At 40.5% G+C, this 22,978-nt stretch overlaps 1 protein-coding gene across 1 annotated transcript in view; it reads left to right on the top strand.

Annotated features, from left to right (window-relative positions):
- LOC138854301 (neuronal acetylcholine receptor subunit alpha-10-like) overlaps positions 1-22,978 on the top strand; it is a 287,750-nt gene that overhangs the window by 239,207 nt on the left and 25,565 nt on the right. The window contains exons 5-6 of the mRNA XM_070096542.1: positions 6,492-6,601; positions 12,373-12,556. Of these exons, the coding sequence (XP_069952643.1) occupies positions 6,492-6,601; positions 12,373-12,556 (294 nt within the window). The remainder of the gene's footprint in view (positions 1-6,491; positions 6,602-12,372; positions 12,557-22,978) is intronic.

Here is a 22,978-nt window from a genome sequence, read left to right as displayed (position 1 = left end):
ATTATTGAAAGAATTAAGAGTAAGACGGAGAATAGGATAGCAGATGAACAAGGAGGCTTTAGGAAAGGTAGGGGGTGTGTGGACCAGGTGTTTACAGTGAAACATATAAGTGAACAGTATTTGGATAAGGCTAAAGAGGTCTTTGTGGCATTTATGGATTTGGAAAAGGCGTATGACAGGGTGGATAGGGGGGCAATGTGGCAGATGTTGCAGGTGTATGGTGTAGGAGGTAGGTTACTGAAAGCAGTGAAGAGTTTTTACGAGGATAGTGAGGCTCAAGTTAGAGTATGTAGGAAAAAGGGAAATTATTTCCCAGTAAAAGTAGGCCTTAGACAAGGATGTGTGATGTCACCGTGGTTGTTTAATATATTTATAGATGGGGTTGTAAGAGAAGTAAATGCGAGGGTCTTGGCAAGAGGCGTGGAGTTAAAAGATAAAGAATCACACATAAAGTGGGAGTTGTCACAATTGCTGTTTGCTGATGACACTGTGCTCTTGGGAGATTCTGAAGAGAAGTTGCAGAGATTGGTGGATGAATTTGGTAGGGTGTGCAAAAGAAGAAAATTGAAAGTGAATACAGGAAAGAGTAAGGTTATGAGGATAACAAAAAGATTAGGCGATGAAAGATTGGATATCAGATTGGAGGGAGAGAGTATGGAGGAGGTGAATGTATTCAGATATTTGGGAGTGGAAGTGTCAGCGGATGGGTCTATGAAAGATGAGGTGAATCATAGAATTGATGAGGGGAAAAGGGTGAGTGGTGCACTTAGGAGTCTCTGGAGACAAAGAACTTTGTCCTTGGAGGCAAAGAGGGGAATGTATGAGAGTATAGTTTTACCAACGCTCTTATATGGGTGTGAAGCATGGGTGATGAATGTTGCAGCGAGGAGAAGGCTGGAGGCAGTGGAGATGTCATGTCTGAGAGCAATGTGTGGTGTGAATATCATGCAGAGAATTCGTAGTTTGGAAGTTAGGAGGAGGTGCGGGATTACCAAAACTGTTGTCCAGAGGGCTGAGGAAGGGTTGTTGAGGTGGTTCGGACATGTGGAGAGAATGGAGCGAAACAGAATAACTTCAAGAGTGTATCACTCTGTAGTGGAAGGAAGGCGTGGTAGGGTCGGCCTAGGAAAGGTTGGAGGGAGGGGGTAAAGGAGGTTTTGTGTGCGAGGGGCTTGGACTTCCAGCAGGCATGCGTGAGCGTGTTTGATAGGAGTGAATGGAGACAAATGGTTTTTAATACTTGACGTGCTGTTGGAGTGTGAGCAAAGTAACATTTATGAAGGGGTTCAGGGAAACCGGCAGGCCGGACTTGAGTCCTGGAGATGGGAAGTACAGTGCCTGCACTCTGAAGGAGGGGTGTTAATGTTGCAGTTTAAAAACTGTAGTGTAAAGCACCCTTCTGGCAAGACAGTGATGGAGTGAATGATGGTGAAAGTTTTTCTTTTTCGGGCCACCATGCCTTGGTGGGAATCGGCCAGTGTGATAATAATAATATAATATACATATATATATATATATATATATATATATATATATATATATTTACATATATATTTATATATATATATATATATATATATATATATATATATATATATATATATATATATATATATATATGATTAACAATATTTTTTATGGTTGTTAAGGGTTATATACTGGCCATCTGTGTTTCCTCTCCAAGACCATCCGTTCCCTCGTTCAGGGCCATCTGTATTCCCTCGTCCTGAACCATCTGTGCACCCTCCTTCAGGAACATCTTGTCCTCGACCTTCCGTTTTAATGGTGGAATTCCAACTCGAGAAAAAGCCAGTAACTATTCTAGCTCTTGTTCCTTATAAGTAGTTTTCACTGTGTTGAAAATGACTGTAATATAGGAGCGGCTATGATCTCAAGTTTGCAATCCCAGTTTGCAGGTTCGAATTCCACCAAATACTTCATCGACTTGTTGCATTCGTTCAGTACGAATTTACAACACATACATCCATACAGTTACCATACATAAAATAATTCACATATTGTACTATGCTATCACAAATGTATGGCAGTAATGGTTCTCTGAGATTCATGTACACATTAATATAATGTTTTCGGGAAATATGTATTTAGTTTACACTGTTACATGGTTAACTAACAACACTAACATTATTTTCCAAACACTAGGTGTGATCATGTATATGTGGGGGGGGGGATTATTATAATATTAACATTAAATGCAAGAGTTAAATGTCGTAAGAGTGAACGTTAGGCCCAAAGCGTTGTTTTTTCTGAATAAATATGTACTCTTAACGACAGGTGTTTTAATTTTAAATAGGTTAACTTAAGGAAAAAATAAAGCATTTACACACACACACACACACACACACACACACACACACACACACACACACACACACACACACACACACACACACACACACACACTGGAGGCCAGGAGGGTCAGGGGAGACATGATAACGACATATAAAATACTGCGCGGAATAGACAAGGTGGACAAAGACGGGATGTTCCAGAGATGGGACACAGACACAAGAGGTCACAATTGGAAGTTGAAGACTCAGATGAATCAAAGGGATGTTAGGAAGTATTTCTTCAGTCATAGAGTAGTCAGGCCATGGAATAGCCTAGAAAGTGATGTGGTGGAGGCAGGGACCATACATAGTTTTAAGGCGAGGTATGATAGAGCTCATGGGGCAGGGAGAGAGGGGACCTAGTAGCAATCAGCGAAGAGGCGGGGCCAGGAGCTGTGACTCGAGCCCTGCAACCACAAATAGGTGAGTACACACACACACACACACACACACACACACACACACACACACACACACACACACACACACACACACACACACACACACACACACACACACAGTAAGATCACAATAAACAGATGGCACCACAATATGTAAAACAACCGCTGTGAAAAAAATAGTGACATTTCAAACGCTTTCGTGATTTCTCAAATTATCAAGGAACTGTAAATTAATAGAATAACTGAAGGTTTATAAGGGTGTGTTATCTTACCCTTATAACTCCTTACAGTGTTATCTCTCCCTTATAACACCTTACAGTGTTATCTCTCCCTTATAACACCTTACAGTGTTATCTCACCCTTATAACACCTTACAGTGTTATCTCACCCTTCTAACACCTTACAGTGTTATCTCACCCTTATAACACCTTACAGTGTTATCTCACCCTTATAACACCTTACAGTGTTATCTCACCCTTCTAACACCTTACAGTGTTATCTCACCCTTATAACTCCTTACAGTGTTATCTCTCCCTTATAACCCTTACAGTAATAACACCTTACAGTGTTATCTCACCCTTATAACACCTTACGGTGTTATCTCACCCTTCTATTACAGTGTTATCTCACTTATAACGATCTCACCCTTATAACACCTTACGATGTTATCTCACCCTTATAACACCTTACGGTGTTATCTCACCCTTATAACACCTTACGGTGTTATCTCACCCTTCTAACACCTTACAGTGTTATCTCACCCTTATAACACCTTACGATGTTATCTCACCCTTATAACACCTTACGATGTTATCTCACCCTTATAACACCTTACGATGTTATCTCACCCTTATAACACCTTACGATGTTATCTCACCCTTATAACACCTTACAGTGTTATTTCACCCTTATAACACCTTACAGTGTTATCTCACCCTTATAACACCTTACGATGTTATCTCACCCTTATAATACCTTACGATGTTATCTCACCCTTATAACACCTTACGATGTTATCTCACCCTTATAACACCTTACGGTGTTATCTCACCCTTATAACACCTTACGATGTTATCTCACCCTTATAACACCTTACGATGTTATCTCACCCTTATAACACCTTACGATGTTATCTCACCCTTATAACACCTTACGATGTTATCTCACCCTTATAACACCTTACGGTGTTATCTCACCCTTATAACACCTTACGGTGTTATCTCACCCTTATAACACCTTACGATGTTATCTCACCCTTATAACACCTTACGATGTTATCTCACCCTTATAACACCTTACGGTGTTATCTCACCCTTATAACACCTTACGATGTTATCTCACCCTTATAACACCTTACGATGTTATCTCACCCTTATAACACCTTACGATGTTATCTCACCCTTATAACACCTTACGATGTTATCTCACCCTTATAACACCTTACGATGTTATCTCACCCTTATAACACCTTACGATGTTATCTCACCCTTATAACACCTTACGATGTTATCTCACCCTTATAACACCTTACGGTGTTATGTCAGCATCACATTGTAAATACTGGACACACGAAAACCTCTCGTCTCAAGAGCTTAGTTCCGATCTTGTTTATTACTTGTACTGCCTTTACCTTATGTGTTGTTCCTGTTATCGTTGCATTACACCCCGGATTTGGCCTCCTGTTGTTTACAAGTTAGTTGTAAGTAGTAGCTGCCATTGCTTTAGTAGTTGAGCAGTAAAGAAATTTCTTTAAAATATATGTTGTTATGATGATGTTATTTTTAAATTGTACAGAAATCAGTGAAGTCATCAAACATTTAACAGTGTAAACATAACGACCACAGTATGAACATCAATATACTATAAACGGTTGATACACAAATAACCCGCACATAGAAGAGAGGAGCTTACGACGACGTTTCGGTCCGACTTGGACCATTTACAAAGTCACACTAACCAGAAGTGGAGAACGACGGCTATATATAGGCAGGCAGAGGTAGTGGTGGTAGTAGTAGTAGTAGTGGTATTAGTAGTAGGATGTAAGATGCTTAGCCTTGACGTTGAGTCCCTCTTCACCAATGTCCCTCTTGATGATGTCCTTGATTTCCTTAGAGAGAAGGCCCTTGAAGGGTTTCTACATCTCCCTATACCTATTGATGTCTCAAACCTTCGGTGTCGCTATGGGCTCTCCTCTCTCTCCTGTCCTTGCTAATCTTTACATGGAATACTTCGAGACTGTTCTTCTTCCTACCCTCGATGTGCAACCTTCACTCTGGCTCCGCTATGTGGATGACATCTTTGCTCTGTGGCCTCATGACTCCAGTCTCTTCCAACCTTTTCTTGAAGCTCTTAAAAATCTTGCCCCTTCCATTAAGTTTAAAGCTGAATGGGAATCTAATTCCTTGCTTCCTTTCCTTGATGTCCATGTCTACCGCTCAGACACAGGTTTTTTCTTTTCCGTTTACCGAAAACCTATGCACAGTGGCATGTACATTCACTACTTTTCCTATCATACTTCCCCTGTCAAGAAAAGTGTTCTTATCTCCCTCTTTATCCGTGCCCTCCGCATCTGTGATCCTCAGTTCCTTCCTTCCTTAGGTAGCCAAGGGTCTTGGCTACCCTTCCCATTTCATAGACTCTGCCTTCTCACTAGCTAAACGTAATTTCTTCTCTTCCAAACTCTCTACTTCTGGGAACTCTTTTGTCCTCTGCCTTCCCTACATTTCCGGTCTTTCTAATCTCAACAATTCTTTCCGTCCTTTAGACATCAAGCTTACTTTCCGCCAGACTAACACTCTTCGCACTAATCTCGTTCATACCTCTCCTCCCTCTACAGATGTTCCTGGTGTCTACTCTATTTCTTGCTCCTCCTGCCCTCTTCAATACTTTGGAGAAACTGGCCGATCTCTTTCTGACAGACTTAGGGAGCACAAAAATAGTGTTAGGCTTGCCGACGCTAACAATGCTCTTTTCTGTCACGTCAGAGATCACAGCCATCCTATAGACTGGTCTTCTGCTAAAACTGTCTTCCCTACTTCCAACTTTAACAGTCGCCGTCTAGTTGAATCCTCTCTAATACACAACTTTCCTTGTATGAATCTTAGTCCTGGCTTCGTCTCTGTAGATGCCTTCCTCTCCCACTACATTGTAAAATGCTCCAAACTTCAGAACACCCGTGACTTAACCTGATTCCTCATTTTTTCTTCTCCCTCTTCCCCTTTCCTCTTTCCTTTTTTGTCTTTCTTCTGTCGCGTGTTTCTGTTCCTTCATTGTTTATTTCATCACTTCCCCTTCCCCCCACCTCTGTGCACTTGCTCTCCCTCTATGGGCACCTAGCTCCCTTGCAGTGCTCCCCTGTCTTTATAACTGACTGGCTCCTGCTCCTTAGTTCCCCACTACTACCACTACTACTACTACTACTACTACTCCTCCTCCTCCTACTACTACTACTACCACTACTACTACTGCTACCACCACTACCTCTGCCTGCCTATATATAGCCGTCGTGCTCCACTTCTGGTTAGTGTGACTTTGTAAATGGTCCAAGTCGGACCGAAACGTCGTCGTAAGCTCCTCTCTTCTATGTGAGGGTTATTTGTGTATCGTTCCAGTCACGGTATTGTGCCTTTTTTTGTTATAAACGGTTGACCCCACAAGAAGGAACACCATATCTGTGCGAAGAAGATTCTTCACAGGGCAAACGACAAACACACTGTTAATACGACCTTCTCATCAACAGATGTGGTTGGATTACAGTCTTCAGTGGAACGCCACCGATTTTGGTAGCATCCAAGTGATCCGCCTTCCTGCTGACAAGCTGTGGAAACCTGATATAATCCTCTATAATAAGTGAGTGTTTCTCTCTCTCTAATAAGTGAGTGTTTCTCTCTCTCTAATAAGTGAGTGTTTGTCTCTCTCTAGTAAGTGAGTGTTTCTCTCTCTCTCTCTCTCTCTCTCTCTCTCTCTCTCTCTCTCTCTCTCTCTCTCTCTCTCTCTCTCTCTCTCTCTCTCTCTCTCTCTCTCTCTCTCTCTCTCTCTCTCTCTCTCTCTCTTATTATATTCACAAATGTGTCAAAATTCTCTGTGATAATCGGAAATAAGTAAGACAGTGGGTCAGATAGCAGTGTATTCGCCTCACATCGGGTCTCGTGCTCAACCCGGCACAAGTGGATACGTTGAGTGTGTTTCCACATACCTATTGTCCCTTGTTTGCCTAGCAATAAACAGGTGCGTGGGTGTTATCTACTTTATGAATGAATATATCGAGATATAGTAACATATCATTGGACGCTTCTTCAAGGAAAAATATGTTGAGTTTGCCTTACAATGAGAATCTGGCCCGCCTGAGTGATACCTTTAAAAAGCTCATTATAAATATTGTCTTCAAGAAGGTCAGGACAGTGAAGCAAACGTTGCTTAAGAATGTACCATCCATCATAGTTGGTGGTGTTTACAAGGTTCCATCTACTATGTTCTCTTTCATACGTCGGACAGACAGGTAAACCACTTGAAATCAGATTAGCCCAACATCAGTACTCGGTAAGGACGGGTCAGGGGGTCAAATGCAATCTTTAATCATATTAGTTGTTACAATCAGGTCATTGTACCCATTAGTAGTTCCGTTATGGAAAGGAACATAAAACATGACAGGAATTGACTCACGAAATCGTAGTGACACAATTGCAAACAAACCATACCACGGGTGGGGTTAGAACCAGCTGGTACAGTCTACCTTATGACTGACACAGTCTTCTTTAAGGCTGGTACAGTCTACCTTGTGGTTGACATAGTCTATATTGAGGTTGGTACAGTCTATCTTGAGGCTGGTACAGTCTACCTTGCGGCTGGTACAGTCTACCTTGTGGTAGCACAGACTACGTAGTGCCTCCGATATATTATGCAGTGGGTGTCAAAGACTATGTACTAGCTTTCACTCCTCTGTGGGCCCGGCCTCTTCTGTCGTTAAGATTTTCTGCGCCTCACCTATGTCGGTATATAAATCTTTATTTTGTTGCTACAGCTTTACATTGTTCCTTTGTACCCTGTGTTCACCACTGTTTGATATAATGACTAGAAAGTGTTTGTCCGGGCGGAGGAGGGTGGCCCTCCTGATGAGGTCAATAGATCTTTGTTACGACCACAAAGTTGCGGTACAAAGGCAATTTGATCTTTATTTTTAAAGATAATGGTTAGGGTGTGTGGTGGTGAGGCAGCCACCACCAGTCAGCCATATGATCAATGGTGATGAGTGCCACGGCACGTCTGTCAACACAGGCACAGGGGCAACCTGGTGGATTAGACAGAGTGTGTAATCCATGACCTCAAGGAGGAAGCCATTAGAGAGTTTATGTGACTACTAACTAAAATATATCGCATCGACAAATTATCTTTCTCACAGCATACCCCCAATATTGTTTTAATTAAGAGTGCCCATGTCTCACGTCTTTCCTTACTGTTCTTCACCTCTACACTCTGTTCCTAACCCCTACACCTTATTCCTCACCCTCATTCTGGATCCCTCACCTCTGTTTTCTGTCCCTCACCCCTACTCCCCGTCCCTCACTCTCGACAGGTGCTTCCATTGGTAAACAATCTATCTTTTACCACCCTACCTTTGCCCTCCTGTTTTTTACTTATAGTGGTCGTGTCTCCTCTTCCTCTCGGGTATTCCATGACCGTGAGATCCAGTTTGTTCAGTGTCTCTTCACACCACCTGATTCTCAGCTCCAGTACAGGCACCAGTCTGTTGGTGAATCTATTCTATATTAAGTTTCATTGTCTGCTATATTATATCTGTGTTTCTAAGGTGCTCATCTTTCATGTGGTACATTCTCCATTACTAATATTTTCCTTACTTAGGCTGAACTTTATTAGTTATTGTTTTTCAGTTTATTGCTGTCTTACGACACTGTCTTGAAGTTTCTTGCAGTCTTCGTCAAAGAAATATTCACCTCGTTTGCTTTTCGTTGTGTTCAGACGGTGAAATGTTGGAACCAGTCCCTCCATGTAGGTCACTTACATACACCAGGATCAGGCGGCTACATCCTTGTTCTGGTGATTTATCTGTTACTATGACCGTTTCTCGTCTATCAGGCGTTTTCAAAGTCATTTTAGTGGCTTTCTTTTTACTCTAGATATCTTTTTCCAGTTCGAGAATCATCTTTCTGTACAACACTGTGTCGAAGGCATTCTTGCAACCTGCAAAGATTGTACAGTCTGTCTTTTTTTTTTTTTTTATACACACGGTTTGACAAGGTTAAGGATCCCTAGTTTTATTGACAAGCTATTTACAGGTTAAGGATTCCTAACTTTATTGACAAGCTAAGAGTTGTTACCTACATCAGCTCTCTCTCTCTCTCTCTCTCTCTCTCTCTCTCTCTCTCTCTCTCTCTCTCTCTCTCTCTCTCTCTCTCTCTCTCTCTCTCTCTCTCTCTCTCTCTCTCTCTCTCTCTCTCTTCTCTGTCTCTCTTCTCGTCTCTCTCTCTCTGTCTCTCTCTCTGCTCGTCTCTGTCTCTCTCTCTCTCTCTCTCTCTCTCTCTCTCTCTCTCTCTCTCTCTCTCTCTCTCTCTCTCTCTCTCTCTCTCTCTCTCTCTCTCTCTCTCTTTGTGTTCATCTGGTGTCTTTGTTTACTTTCTATATATGTTATCAGTTTACCTGTGTATATATTTTTTATAAATTTACGTAGGTTAAAGTATATAATCAGGGCTGCTGCTTCTTCTTTCAGTATACAAGACAACATCGTATATTGTCTCATTATTTTTGCTGTATCCAATGCTAACAGACTTTCTTCAGTCCTCGCTCGTCATCTCAACGATTGCTATCACTATTTTGTTTCCAGTTCCATAATATGTTCTGTTTTGTCATGACGCTCTGGAATCATGTCTTAAGTCCTTTACAAACTTTATATGTCATCTTTGTGATTTGAACTCTGCCTTTCTTTTTATGTCCCTTAGTTATTGTAGTGTTTCTCCTGATATAACTGTGGCATAGCTTACATCCAGTGTTTCTCCTGATATAACTGTGACATAGCTTACATCCAGTGTTTCTCCTGATATAACTGTGGCATATATACATCCAGTGTTTCTCCTGATATAACTGTGACATAGCTTACATCCAGTGTTTCTCCTGATATAACTGTGACATAGTTTACATCCAGTGTTTCTCCTGATATAACTGTGGCATATATACATCCAGTGTTTCTCCTGATATAACTGTGACATAGTTTACATCCAGTGTTTCTCCTGATATAACTGTGGCATATATACATCCAGTGTTTCTCCTGATATAACGACAGCTACATCAGTGTTTCTCCTGATATAACTTGACAACACATCAGTGTTTCTCTGATATAACTGTGCATAGCTACATCCAGTGTTTCTCCTGATATAACTTGCATATATCATCCAGTGTTTCTCTGATATAACTGACATAGTTTACATCAGTGTTTCTCTGATATAACTGATATATCATCCAGTGTTTCTCTGATTACTGCATAGCGTACATCCAGTGTTTCTCCTGATATAACTGTGGCATATATACATCCAGTGTTTCTCCTGATATAACTGTGACATAGCTTACATCCAGTGTTTCTCCTGATATAACTGTGGCATATATACATCCAGTGTTTCTCCTGATATAACTGCTACATACTTTCATTCCAGTGTTTCTCCTGATATAACTGTGGCATAGCGTACATCCAGTGTTTCTCCTGATATAACTGTGGCATATATACATCCAGTGTTTCTCCTGATATAACTGTGACATAGCTTACATCCAGTGTTTCTCCTGTATACTGATATAACTCAGTGTTTCTTGTATAGCTATAGACATCCAGTGTTTCTCCTGATATAACTGTGGCATAGCTTACATCCAGTGTTTCTCCTGATATAACTGTGGCATAGCGTACATCCAGTGTTTCTCCTGATATAACTGTGGCATAGCTACATCAGTGTTTCTTTACTGTATATAGCTCTCATGTTTTCCTGATATAATGTATATCTAATCTTTCTTGATTAATTGCATTCTACTAGTTTTCTCTTAATTCTTAACGTGCAATTGAAATTACTGTTGATGTTCACTGTGCTATTAATATCTGGCATAAAATGTTCCCGTAATTCGTAAGCACTTTTATATAGTTGTATCCTTCTAGGACTTCACTGATAACATTGAAATTTAAGGATATTTTATATTTCATCCTTACATAATTCTATAATATATATTATATATATATATATATATATATATATATTATATAGATATATATATAATATATATTATATATATATATTATATTTATATATATTATATATTATATATATATATATATATATATATATATATATATATATATATATATATATATATATATATATATATATATATATATATATATATATATATATTATATATATTTGCAGTTTTCATACGAGTCAGTGACCAAATACCCAATAAAAAGTTTTCATAATATCCGAATAAATAGTATTTGTCCATCCGTTTGAGGTAATAATACCAGTGAATCTATCATAACAGATCAATAGACTTCATATACAGCAATGTTTACCTCATGTTATTAATATTTAACATTTTGTTGCTCTCCCGGTGTTTTATTTACTTACCGCCATTATGTTTAGTTATGTTAGCGTGAAAGGCTTTCAGCTGTTAGTGTGACAGGTTTACAGCTGTTAATATGACAAGGTTACAGTTGTTAGTGTGACAGGTTTACAACTTTTAGTTAGACACGCTTGCAACTTCTAGTGAGACAAGCTTACAATTGACACAAGTTACACTGACTGTCAGTGTGGCTTGTGAATGGTCCAAGTTGGACCGAAACGTCGTCGTAAGCTTTTCTCTCTCCTGTGTGCGGGATATTTGTGTATTGTCCCAGGTTAAATATTTATTACACTTCACAGATTCACTTTTCATGCGTTATAAATATCGTGGAAGATGGATATTCCACATTGTCACTGTCACTCTTCCTAAGTACAAACCTCCTGGGATGAGTTCACTTGAGTGTGATGTAATTGTAGATTGACGTTCATGAAGTGAAGCGAAATTATTGTTCCAGGTTATTCAACTCTTGCATGTGGTATCAGTACCTGGAACTATAATTCGCCATAAAGAAATATTGTACTTTCGTCATTTTTTTAGAGAAGCGCTCAACCTATGTGAGTTACTCAGCGTAAGGAGTGTGTTGGAGGATCGATTCTCCCTCCATGAAGACCCGTGACTCAAACAACTGAGTCGATAACCAGTAAGATAGCGATCGCTGATGATATGTCCGACCACAGACACATCACCTACACCACTTTCACACATGTAGTTAGATACACAGTTCTGCCATGCCCATGTTAAAGGGCTGGCGCCACTGAGCAGATCATCTTATAACAAAGACTCGTATTTGGGGATTTCTCTCTGATAAATAAATCAACAACAGCAACAATTGTACAGGTCAGTTTTGTGTCATCCTCGTGGTGAACACAAGACACAGATAATTCAATCTACGTGTACCCATACATTAAATGTGACAGTTTAAAGAATTTATAACTTATTCATTTTAATATGTATATCAGAATAAGACCTAAATTGCTCATTAACGCTTCCACCTCTGCCCTCCCCTACAGCGCTGACAGCCAATACAACAACGCTATCCTGAGCACTAACATCATCGTGACATCAGACGGCAACGTAACGTGGCTTTCATCTGCCATCTTCAGGTCGTCGTGCTCAATTAACGTCGAGTTTTTTCCCTTCGATGAGCAAAGATGCATTATGAAGTTCGCCTCATGGACCTACGATGGCTTCCAGGTACTTACTTCAGCGTTATTCTCGCTTCCAGGTATACCTACTGCAGCGTTATTCTCGCTTCCAGGTACCTACTGCAGCGCTATTCTCGTTTCCAGGTACCTACTCCAGCGTTATTCTCCACGCTCGAGGCTTTAATTGTAGTGGAAAGAGTAAACAGATTACACGAATATGGATCATACATGAGAAAATTAGAACTAGATTTTGTGAAACATTATTATTATTGGTGTAAAAATTATAGGGGAATAAGCCTACTAAGTATAAGAGGTAAAGTGTATGGTAGGATTATTACTGAGAGAATTAGAGGTACGACGGAGAACAAGATCGTAGATGAACAGGGAGGCTTTAGAATGGGTAGGGAATGTGTAGACAAAGTGCTTATACTGAAACATATAAGCGCACAAAATTTTTATATATATATATATATATATATATATATATATATATATATATATATATATATATATATATATATATATATATATATATATATATATATATATATATATATATATATATATATATATATATATATATATATATATATATATATATGCTAGTGCTGAAAGTACAGAGGTAATGTACTGTGCCTGATGGTATAGTTAAGGTGTTAATCTTCGTACAGACAGGTTCCTATAAATTTATTAGGTAAAGGGACACAAGTGCAACTAATGTAACATTTTATTGTGTGAACGTTTCGCTCTCCAGGAGCGTTCGGAAATTCTACCATTGCCACTACTACTACTTCCTATAAATTATTATATTCGTTGATATATATTGAAGAGTATAGATTCTTATTGCTGCTGTAACATTCTTGATTTTGAATGTAATATAAAAACCCTAGAATTTTATCTTTTATCAGATATATTAAAGTTCATAACTTTAGTGTAAATTTTCCGCTCTCCTTACTATGACCTCTTTTGTTGTTCCACTTAAAAAACCCCACTAAGATACTCTTATATAAATGAGTTAAAATGATGGTGCCTTACAGAAGCCAGGGAATAAACTTTAACTTTCTGGTAACTCTGGTTAAATAATGAAAATTTTATTGGCATTTTAACATTCCATAACTCTCCAGATCTTTGGTTCCAAATCTTCAGAATCATTGACTTAAGAAATCGTAATGACACGATTGCAAATAAACCATGACCGCGGGTTCAATCCCGGCCGGGGGTATGGCTTCAGAATCATTGGCGTCCAAACTTTTAAGACCTCAGGTTCCCAAAATGTCTAGAAAATGGTTCCAAATCTTTTTCATTTTAGAAAATGGTTCCAAATCTTTTTCATTTCACGTCTCATTTTATGTCGAGAGTTTTTATATCACTACGCACAAGAACCTTTGATAATTATATAACATAAATTAGCTGGTGTCTACTTGATTCTCTAAAATAAAAGAATTATGAGCAGTGAAACAAGTCAAGTACAAAAAATCTAGTGGGTATAATAAGAGTATAATTTGTTGTATATTCCTGGATGAATTTCATCTTGATATATTAATCAACAAAATATTTAAAAATATATTTGTTAGTATGATAATATGAAAGTAGCAAAAATGCAGAGTGAATAATTAAAACATAAAATTTCCTTTCATTCTTGATTCATTTTCCTTTCCTAATACGTGGCAGAAAAGAGTCGAGCCTAGTCAATGGAATGGATGAGCCTGTTTATCTCTCACAAGATAACTGACTCGCGAAGTCGTAATAAGACGACTGTAAACAAACCACGGAACGGGTGGGGGTTTGAACACTCGTCATGGGTTCAAAACCCCACCCCTTCCGTGATTTGATACATAACTGGTTTCGTTTTCGAAAGAGAACACTAGAGATCGTCGTCAAAACTTAAACAGAATGGAGACAGAATGGAGAAATTCCTTCATCAAATAGCTAGTCAAAAGAAGACTGAAGGAGAGACTTGAGAGCCAGGACAGTTAAGTTTGAGTAAATATACTGCAAGACATACCAGACATCGGAAATCTTCAACATATTGAACTTATCTCGTGCCGCTGAATCGGTCTTCAAATCAATCAGGCTTTATTGTAGCCCAGTTCCGTGAGAAAGAGCCACTGGATTTGCTCAGAATGAGTTGCAATCCAGTGTTTCAGCCAAATCCATGAGATATAAGAAATGTGAGTTGAATGCCTCATCTAAAGAAATTATTTGTTTTATGATGACTTGTGTGAAGTCTCTTGAGAGAGTCTTCCCATACTTCTGAAGAATGTTATCCATACAGTCTAAAATGACTGTATGGATAGCAGTTATATTAAGCTTCTACATGAGACTCCCGCAAAGTTTTTCTTGAAATTTCTTGACCTTGTCTACAAGGAAAAACTGGTAGATAATGTATATTACGTGTGAGTGTACTCCGATTGTTAGGTTCTGAAATTAGTGAGAGAGAAAGAGGAGTCGTGTGGCGCCATTTTCTTCGTTTCGTCACCTGCTGTCTTCATTATTTATTCACTTAATGACTTTAGCGTAGTTGATACGCTTTAAACCCCTTTAACCAACCATTACTCTTTATTCTTAAGAGGTTTCTCTTCTGTTCTTTTCAGTTTTCTTTCACCAGAGGAGGATACTATTGTCTCCTGAGTTTATCTATTCCTTGTTTCTTATTTCTGTCTCCAGGTGCTGATTACATCTTTTCTTGACACCGTGTACAATGTTTGCCTCCACCACTATTTTATTACGATTTCGTGAGTCACATAAACATTATTCTTCTGGTACTGGGATTTTCTTGTGTGTCTGAATATCCATTAATGAGAAATAATATATCATTAGAGATATATTAATAGCTTTCCACTTCATTGGGAGAGAGATTTTTATAAGAGTGGTGGGAATGGAACCATCGATCACTAGTGCTGTAACTCGTGAAAACCTTCAAACCATTAGGACCAAAAATGGAACGTCGCACTGAAAACATGGCTCAGCGGGCCAGGATTACAGGGATGAGTGAAAATGGTGTCTCTCTGCTAGAAACTGCAGCAGAGCTTGGACTCTCTTGAGAAAGTGTATATCGTTGGCTTAAGAGGTGGAATGAGGAAAGTAGTCTCTTGACGATAGTCCCAGACAAGGTCCAGCAAGGCAAACTAATGTTGCTGAAGACAAAAGAATTCTTGGCGACCTCCAGTGTCAACCATTTACTATTGCTGTCGTTGTAAGCGATCGTCTGAAAATTGTGGTGGCGGACCTGATTATTAGGCGATGGTTACACGAGAGTGGAATCCATCATACTATCATATATATATATATATATATATATATATATATATATATATATATATATATATATATATATATATATATATATATATATATATATATATATATATATATATATATATATATATATGTATATATATATATATATATATATATATATATATATATATATATATATATATATATATATATATATATATATATATGTCGGTTCTCAATTGATATAGTAGAAACAAGTTGATTAAAAATTCCCCCCAAAATTGCTGATTGTTGCATCTACAAGATTCCTTATAAAAATGTGATAAGTTTGTTACGGTCAAACTGGGAAAAGCCTTGAATTAAGATTACAATAAAAATAAATATAATATTAGAATTAAACAAGAGTCCAATACTCTGTTCATTCATGTAAGAGATTTTAACTATCAAATTAATTTTCTTAAGGTCGAGAAAGTTGTATAAAGCAGGTCCATTGTTGAGGGAAATATGACAGAATCAAGCATGCTTCAATCATCACCAACATCATCAAACTACTACCCCGGGGCATCAGCAGGCTTCAGTCATCGCCAACATCACCACACTACTACACCAACACCAGCAGGCTGCAGACATCACCATCACAACACTACTACACCAACACCAGCAGGCTGCAGACATCACCATCACAACACTACTACACCAACACCAGCAGACTGCAGACATCACCATCACAACACTACTACACCAACACCAGCAGACTGCAGACATCACCATCACAACACTACTACACCAACACCAGCAGACTGCAGACATCACCATCACAACACTACTACACCAACACCAGCAGGCTGCAGACTTCACCGTCACAACACTACAACCCCGAGCACTAGCATGCTCCAGACATCACGATCACAACACCACTGCTGGGGGCACCAGCAGGGTACAGGCATCACTATCACTACACCACTACCCGGGGCACAAGTCTGGTCTGGTCACAAACATATTAAACATTTCCTAACTAACTCTAGGTTATTTTTACTTGCTGTGTAATTGCTTTCAGGGAAGACAGCCTAAAGTCTGGTAAAAAAATCTTTGGTATATCTCAAGCTGAAGATAATTCCTGTATTCCTTAGATTTGATCAATATCGTGTTTAATTCTCTCCAGAAAATTTGGTGATGTGGTATCATCTTTTTTTTTTTCCAGCTGTTGTTGTCGATTTGATTAGACGGGAAAGGCGCGATTAACATTATTTAAACCGGTGTATCGTGTACTTCAGTAAATACACACACACATAATATCCAGACCTGCCTTCCACACCTTCATCCCGTAACAACCTCTCTCACCCCCCAGAATATAGTACTGGAAAGGAAGCTGAAGGTATATCACACCAACGCAGATGGAATAAGAAATAAGACTGAGGAGTGGCAAGAGAGAATCATTGAGGAATTCCCTGACTTCATTGCACTCACAGAGACAAAGCTCAAGGGGGTGATAACAGCTGCGATCTTCCTGACTGGATATCAGATCCTGAGGAAAGGCAGGGGGAGAGGGAGTTGCACTGCTCATCAAAAAACAGGGGAGTTTTGAGGAGATCGGAGGGTTGGGCAGAGGTGATGCAGATGACTACACAGTAGGAACACTTCAGACAGGGGGTCCAAAAGTGTTGATAGCAGTGATGTACAACCCGCCATCGAACAGCAGGAGACAAAGACAGTAGTACGATGAGAGCAACAGAGCGATGATGGACACACCAGACGAAGTGGCCAGAAAGGCCCACATGGGCAGGGCAACTGCCACATGGAGAACCTGGAGCCATGTAGGGGACCAGAGACATTAAGGAGTAAGATGCTGGAGGTGGGACTGGAAAACTTCATGCATCACCATTTAGGGTGGTGCAACTACTGGCCCGTGGGTGAATTTTTTGTGGCCCCCGAGCACTCGTATTAATATATTGATTTGCTGAATTTTCTTCTATACAAAAAAAACATTAAAGTATCTGCGACGCTTAGTTTATGTATGAGAAATAATACTGGGTTACTAGAATGACACAGAGTAGAATGAGAATCCCACTCCATGACCATGATTAGTATAGAGTGGGGACTTGTCCTGTACGCGTGGTCCTGTATTGTAACAGATGGTGCAAGTAATGTGGGGTTAGTTGCCTTGCTGAAGGAAAATAGAGTGATTGTATCACACTACACTGCATTGTCCACCAAGAAAAAGTGGCAAGGTAATATAGATGAGAGATGTCATGCAGAGTGCTGTCAGCAGAGGCTGTAGTAAGTCACAGACAGAAATTTCATATTTTTCCTTGAAAAACTGAGTGCAGAATTCAGTGACCTGCCACTGCGCTCAAACATCAGGTCGCTGAGTGCGGGAAAAATGCTCCAGCATTTCAGCTGCAGAATAAATACTTTCCTTGCAGCCCAGCATTCCTGAAACACATGACAGCCCACTTGAATGTGCTGAATCTGAGCTTACAAGACAAACAACAATATATATAAATATATATATATATATATATATATATATATATATATATATATATATATGTATATGTATATATATATATATATATATATATATTATTTTTATTATCACACCGGCCGATTCCCACCAAGGCAGGGTGGCCCGAAAAAGAAAAACTTTCACCATCATTCACTCCATCACTGTCTTGCCAGAAGGGTGCTTTACACTACAGTTTTTAAACTGCAACATTAACACCCCTCCTTCAGAGTGCAGGCACTGTACTTCCCATCTCCAGGACTCAAGTCCGGCCTGCCGGTTTCCCTGAATCCCTTCATAAATGTTACTTTGCTCACACTCCAACAGCACGTCAAGTATTAAAAACCATTTGTCTCCATTCACTCCTATCAAACACGCTCACGCATGCCTGCTGGAAGTCCAAGCCCCTCGCACACAAAACCTCCTTTACCCCCTCCCTCCAACCCTTCCTAGGCCGACCCCTACCCCGCCTTCCTTCCACTACAGACTGATACACTCTTGAAGTCATTCTGTTTCGCTCCATTCTCTCTACATGTCCGAACCACCTCAACAACCCTTCCTCAGCCCTCTGGACAACAGTTTTGGTAATCCCGCACCTCCTCCTAACTTCCAAACTACGAATTCTCTGCATTATATTCACACCACACATTGCCCTCAGACATGACATCTCCACTGCCTCCAGCCTTCTCCTCGCTGCAACATTCATCACCCACGCTTCACACCCATATAAGAGCGTTGGTAAAACTATACTCTCATACATTCCCCTCTTTGCCTCCAAGGACAAAGTTCTTTGTCTCCACAGACTCCTAAGTGCACCACTCACTCTTTTTCCCTCATCAATTCTATGATTCACCTCATCTTTCATAGACCCATCCGCTGACACGTCCACTCCCAAATATCTGAATACGTTCACCTCCTCCATACTCTCTCCCTCCAATCTGATATTCAATCTTTCATCACCTAATCTTTTTGTTATCCTCATAACCTTACTCTTTCCTGTATTCACCTTTAATTTTCTTCTTTTGCACACCCTACCAAATTCATCCACCAATCTCTGCAACTTCTCTTCAGAATCTCCCAAGAGCACAGTGTCATCAGCAAAGAGCAGCTGTGACAACTCCCACTTTGTGTGTGATTCTTTATCTTTTAACTCCACGCCTCTTGCCAAGACCCTCGCATTTACTTCTCTTACAACCCCATCTATAAATATATTAAACAACCACGGTGACATCACACATCCTTGTCTAAGGCCTACTTTTACTGGGAAAAAATTTCCCTCTTTCCTACATACTCTAACTTGAGCCTCACTATCCTCGTAAAAACTCTTCACTGCTTTCAGTAACCTACCTCCTACACCATACACTTGCAACATCTTTAATCTCACTCCAAAACTTTTTCTTATTTTCAACAAAATTTGTTGATAACATCTCACCCACTCTCTCATTTGCTCTCTTTTTACATTGCTTCACCACTCTCTTAACCTCTCTCTTTTTCTCCATATACTCTTCCCTCCTTGCATCACTTCTACTTTGTAAAAACTTCTCATATGCTAACTTTTTCTCCCTTACTACTCTCTTTACATCATCATTCCACCAATCGCTCCTCTTCCCTCCTGCACCCACTTTCCTGTAACCACAAACTTCTGCTGAACACTCTAACACTACATTTTAAACCTACCCCATACCTCTTCGACCCCATTGCCTATGCTCTCATTAGCCCATCTATCCTCCAATAGCTGTTTATATCTTACCCTAACTGCCTCCTCTTTTAGTTTATAAACCTTCACCTCTCTCTTCCCTGATGCTTCTATTCTCCTTGTATCCCATCTACCTTTTACTCTCAGTGTAGCTACAACTAGAAAGTGATCTGATATATCTGTGGCCCCTCTATAAACATGTACATCCTGAAGTCTACTCAACAGTCTTTTATCTACCAATACATAATCCAACAAACTACTGTCATTTCGCCCTACATCATATCGTGTATACTTATTTATCCTCTTTTTCTTAAAATATGTATTACCTATAACTAAACCCCTTTCTATACAAAGTTCAATCAAAGGGCTCCCATTATCATTTACACCTGGCACCCCAAACTTACCTACCACACCCTCTCTAAAAGTTTCTCCTACTTTAGCATTCAAGTCCCCTACCACAATTACTCTCTCACTTGGTTCAAAGGCTCCTATACATTCACTTAACATCTCCCAAAATCTCTCTCTCTCCTCTGCATTCCTCTCTTCTCCAGGTGCATACACGCTTATTATGACCCACTTCTCGCATCCAACCTTTACTTTAATCCACATAATTCTTGAATTTACACACATATATATATATATATATATATATATATATATATATATATATATATATATATATATATATATATATATATATATATTTAGTGCTGAAGCGGCCCACGGTATCGAAGAAGTTGAACCACCCTGATTCTGACACACTGAACTACACTGCAGTGATAGCCTGACATACTGGACTACACTGCAGTGATAGCCTGACACACTGGACTACACTGCAGTGATAGCCTGACATACTGGACTACACTGCAGTGATAGCCTGACACACTGGACTACACTGCAGTGATAGCCTGACATACTGGACTACACTGCAGTGATAGCCTGACACACTGGACTACACTGCAGTGATAGCCTGACACACTGGACTACACTGCAGTGATAGCCTGACACACTGGACTACACTGCAGTGATAGCCTGACACACTGGACTACACTGCAGTGATAGCCTGACACACTGGACTACACTGCAGTGATAGCCTGACACACTGGACTACACTGAAGTGGTAACCTGACACACTGGACGACACTGCAGTGATAGCCTGACACTGGACTACACTGCAGTGATAACCTGACACACTGGACTACACTGCAGTGATAGGCTGACACACTGGACTACACTGCAGTGACAGTCTGACACACTGCACTACAATGCAGTGATAGCCTGACACACTGCACTACACTGCAGTGACAGCCTGACACACTGTACTACACTGCAGTGATGTCCTGACACACTGGACTACACTGCACTGATAGCCTGACATACTGGACTACGCAGCAGTGATAGACTGACATACTGGACTACGCTGCATTGATAGCCTGACACACTGCACTACACTGCAGTGATAGCCTGACATACTGGACTACACTGCAGTGATAGCCTGATACACTGGACTACACTGCAGTGATAGCCTGACACACTGGACTACACTGCAGTGATAGCCTGATATACTGGACTACACTGCAGTGATAGCCTGATACACTGAACTACATTGCAGTGATAGCCTGATACACTGGACTGCACTGCAGTGATAGCCTGACACACTGGACTGCACTGCAGTGTTAGCCTGACACACTGGACTACACTGCAGTGATAGCCTGACACACTGGACTATACTGCAGTGATAGCCTGATATACTGGACTGCACTGCAGTGATAGCCTGACACACTGGACTGCACTGCAGCGTTAGCCTGATACACTGGACTGCACTGCAGTGAATGCCTGATACACTGGACTACATTGCAGTGATAGCCTGACACACTGGACTACACTGCAGTGATAGCCTGACACACTGGACTACACTGCAGTGATAGCCTGACATACTGGACTACACTGCAGTGATAGCCTGACACACTGGACTACACTGCAGTGATAGCCTGACATACTGGACTACACTGCAGTGATAGACTGACACACTGGACTACACTGCAGTGATAGCCTGACACACTGGACTACACTGCAGTGATAGCCTGACATATTGGACTACACTGCAGTGATAGCCTGACACACTGGACTACACTGCAGTGATAGCCTGACACACTGGACTACACTGCAGTGATAGCCTGACACACTGGACTACACTGCAGTGATAGCCTGACACACTGGACTACACTGCAGTGATAGCCTGACACACTGGACTACACTGCAGTGATAGCCTGACACACTGGACTACACTGCAGTGATAGCCTGACACACTGGACTACACTGCAGTGATAGCCTGACATATTGGACTACAGTGCAGTGATAGCCTGACACACTGGACTACACTGCAGTGATAGCCTGACACACTGGACTACACTGCAGTGATAGCCTGACACACTGGACTACACTGCAGTGATAGCCTGACACACTGGACTACACTGCAGTTATAGCCTGACACACTGGACTACACTGCAGTGATAGCCTGACACACTGGACTACACTGCAGTGATAGCCTGACACACTGGACTACACTGCAGTGATAGCCTGACACACTGGACTACACTGCAGTGATAGCCTGACACACTGGACTACACTGCAGTGATAGCCTGACACACTGGACTACACTGCAGTGATAGCCTGACACACTGGACCACACTGCAGTGATAGCCTGACACACTGGACTACACTGCAGTGATAGCCTGACACACTGGACCACACTGCAGTGATAGCCTGACACACTGGACTACACTGCAGTGATAGCCTGACATACTGGACTACACTGCAGTGATAGCCTGACACACTGGACTACACTGCAGTGATAGCCTGACACACTGGACTACACTGCAGTGATAGCACTGCAGTGATAGCCTGACACACTGGACTACACTGCAGTGATAGCCTGACACACTGGACTACACTGCAGTGATAGCCTGACACACTGGACTACACTGCAGTGATAGCCTGACACACTGGACTGGACTACACTGCAGTGATAG

Source organism: Cherax quadricarinatus, chromosome 54 (genome assembly GCF_038502225.1).
Source record: "Cherax quadricarinatus isolate ZL_2023a chromosome 54, ASM3850222v1, whole genome shotgun sequence".
Taxonomy (NCBI): Eukaryota; Metazoa; Arthropoda; class Malacostraca; order Decapoda; family Parastacidae; genus Cherax; species Cherax quadricarinatus.
This window is presented reverse-complemented; position numbering and strand designations above follow the sequence as displayed.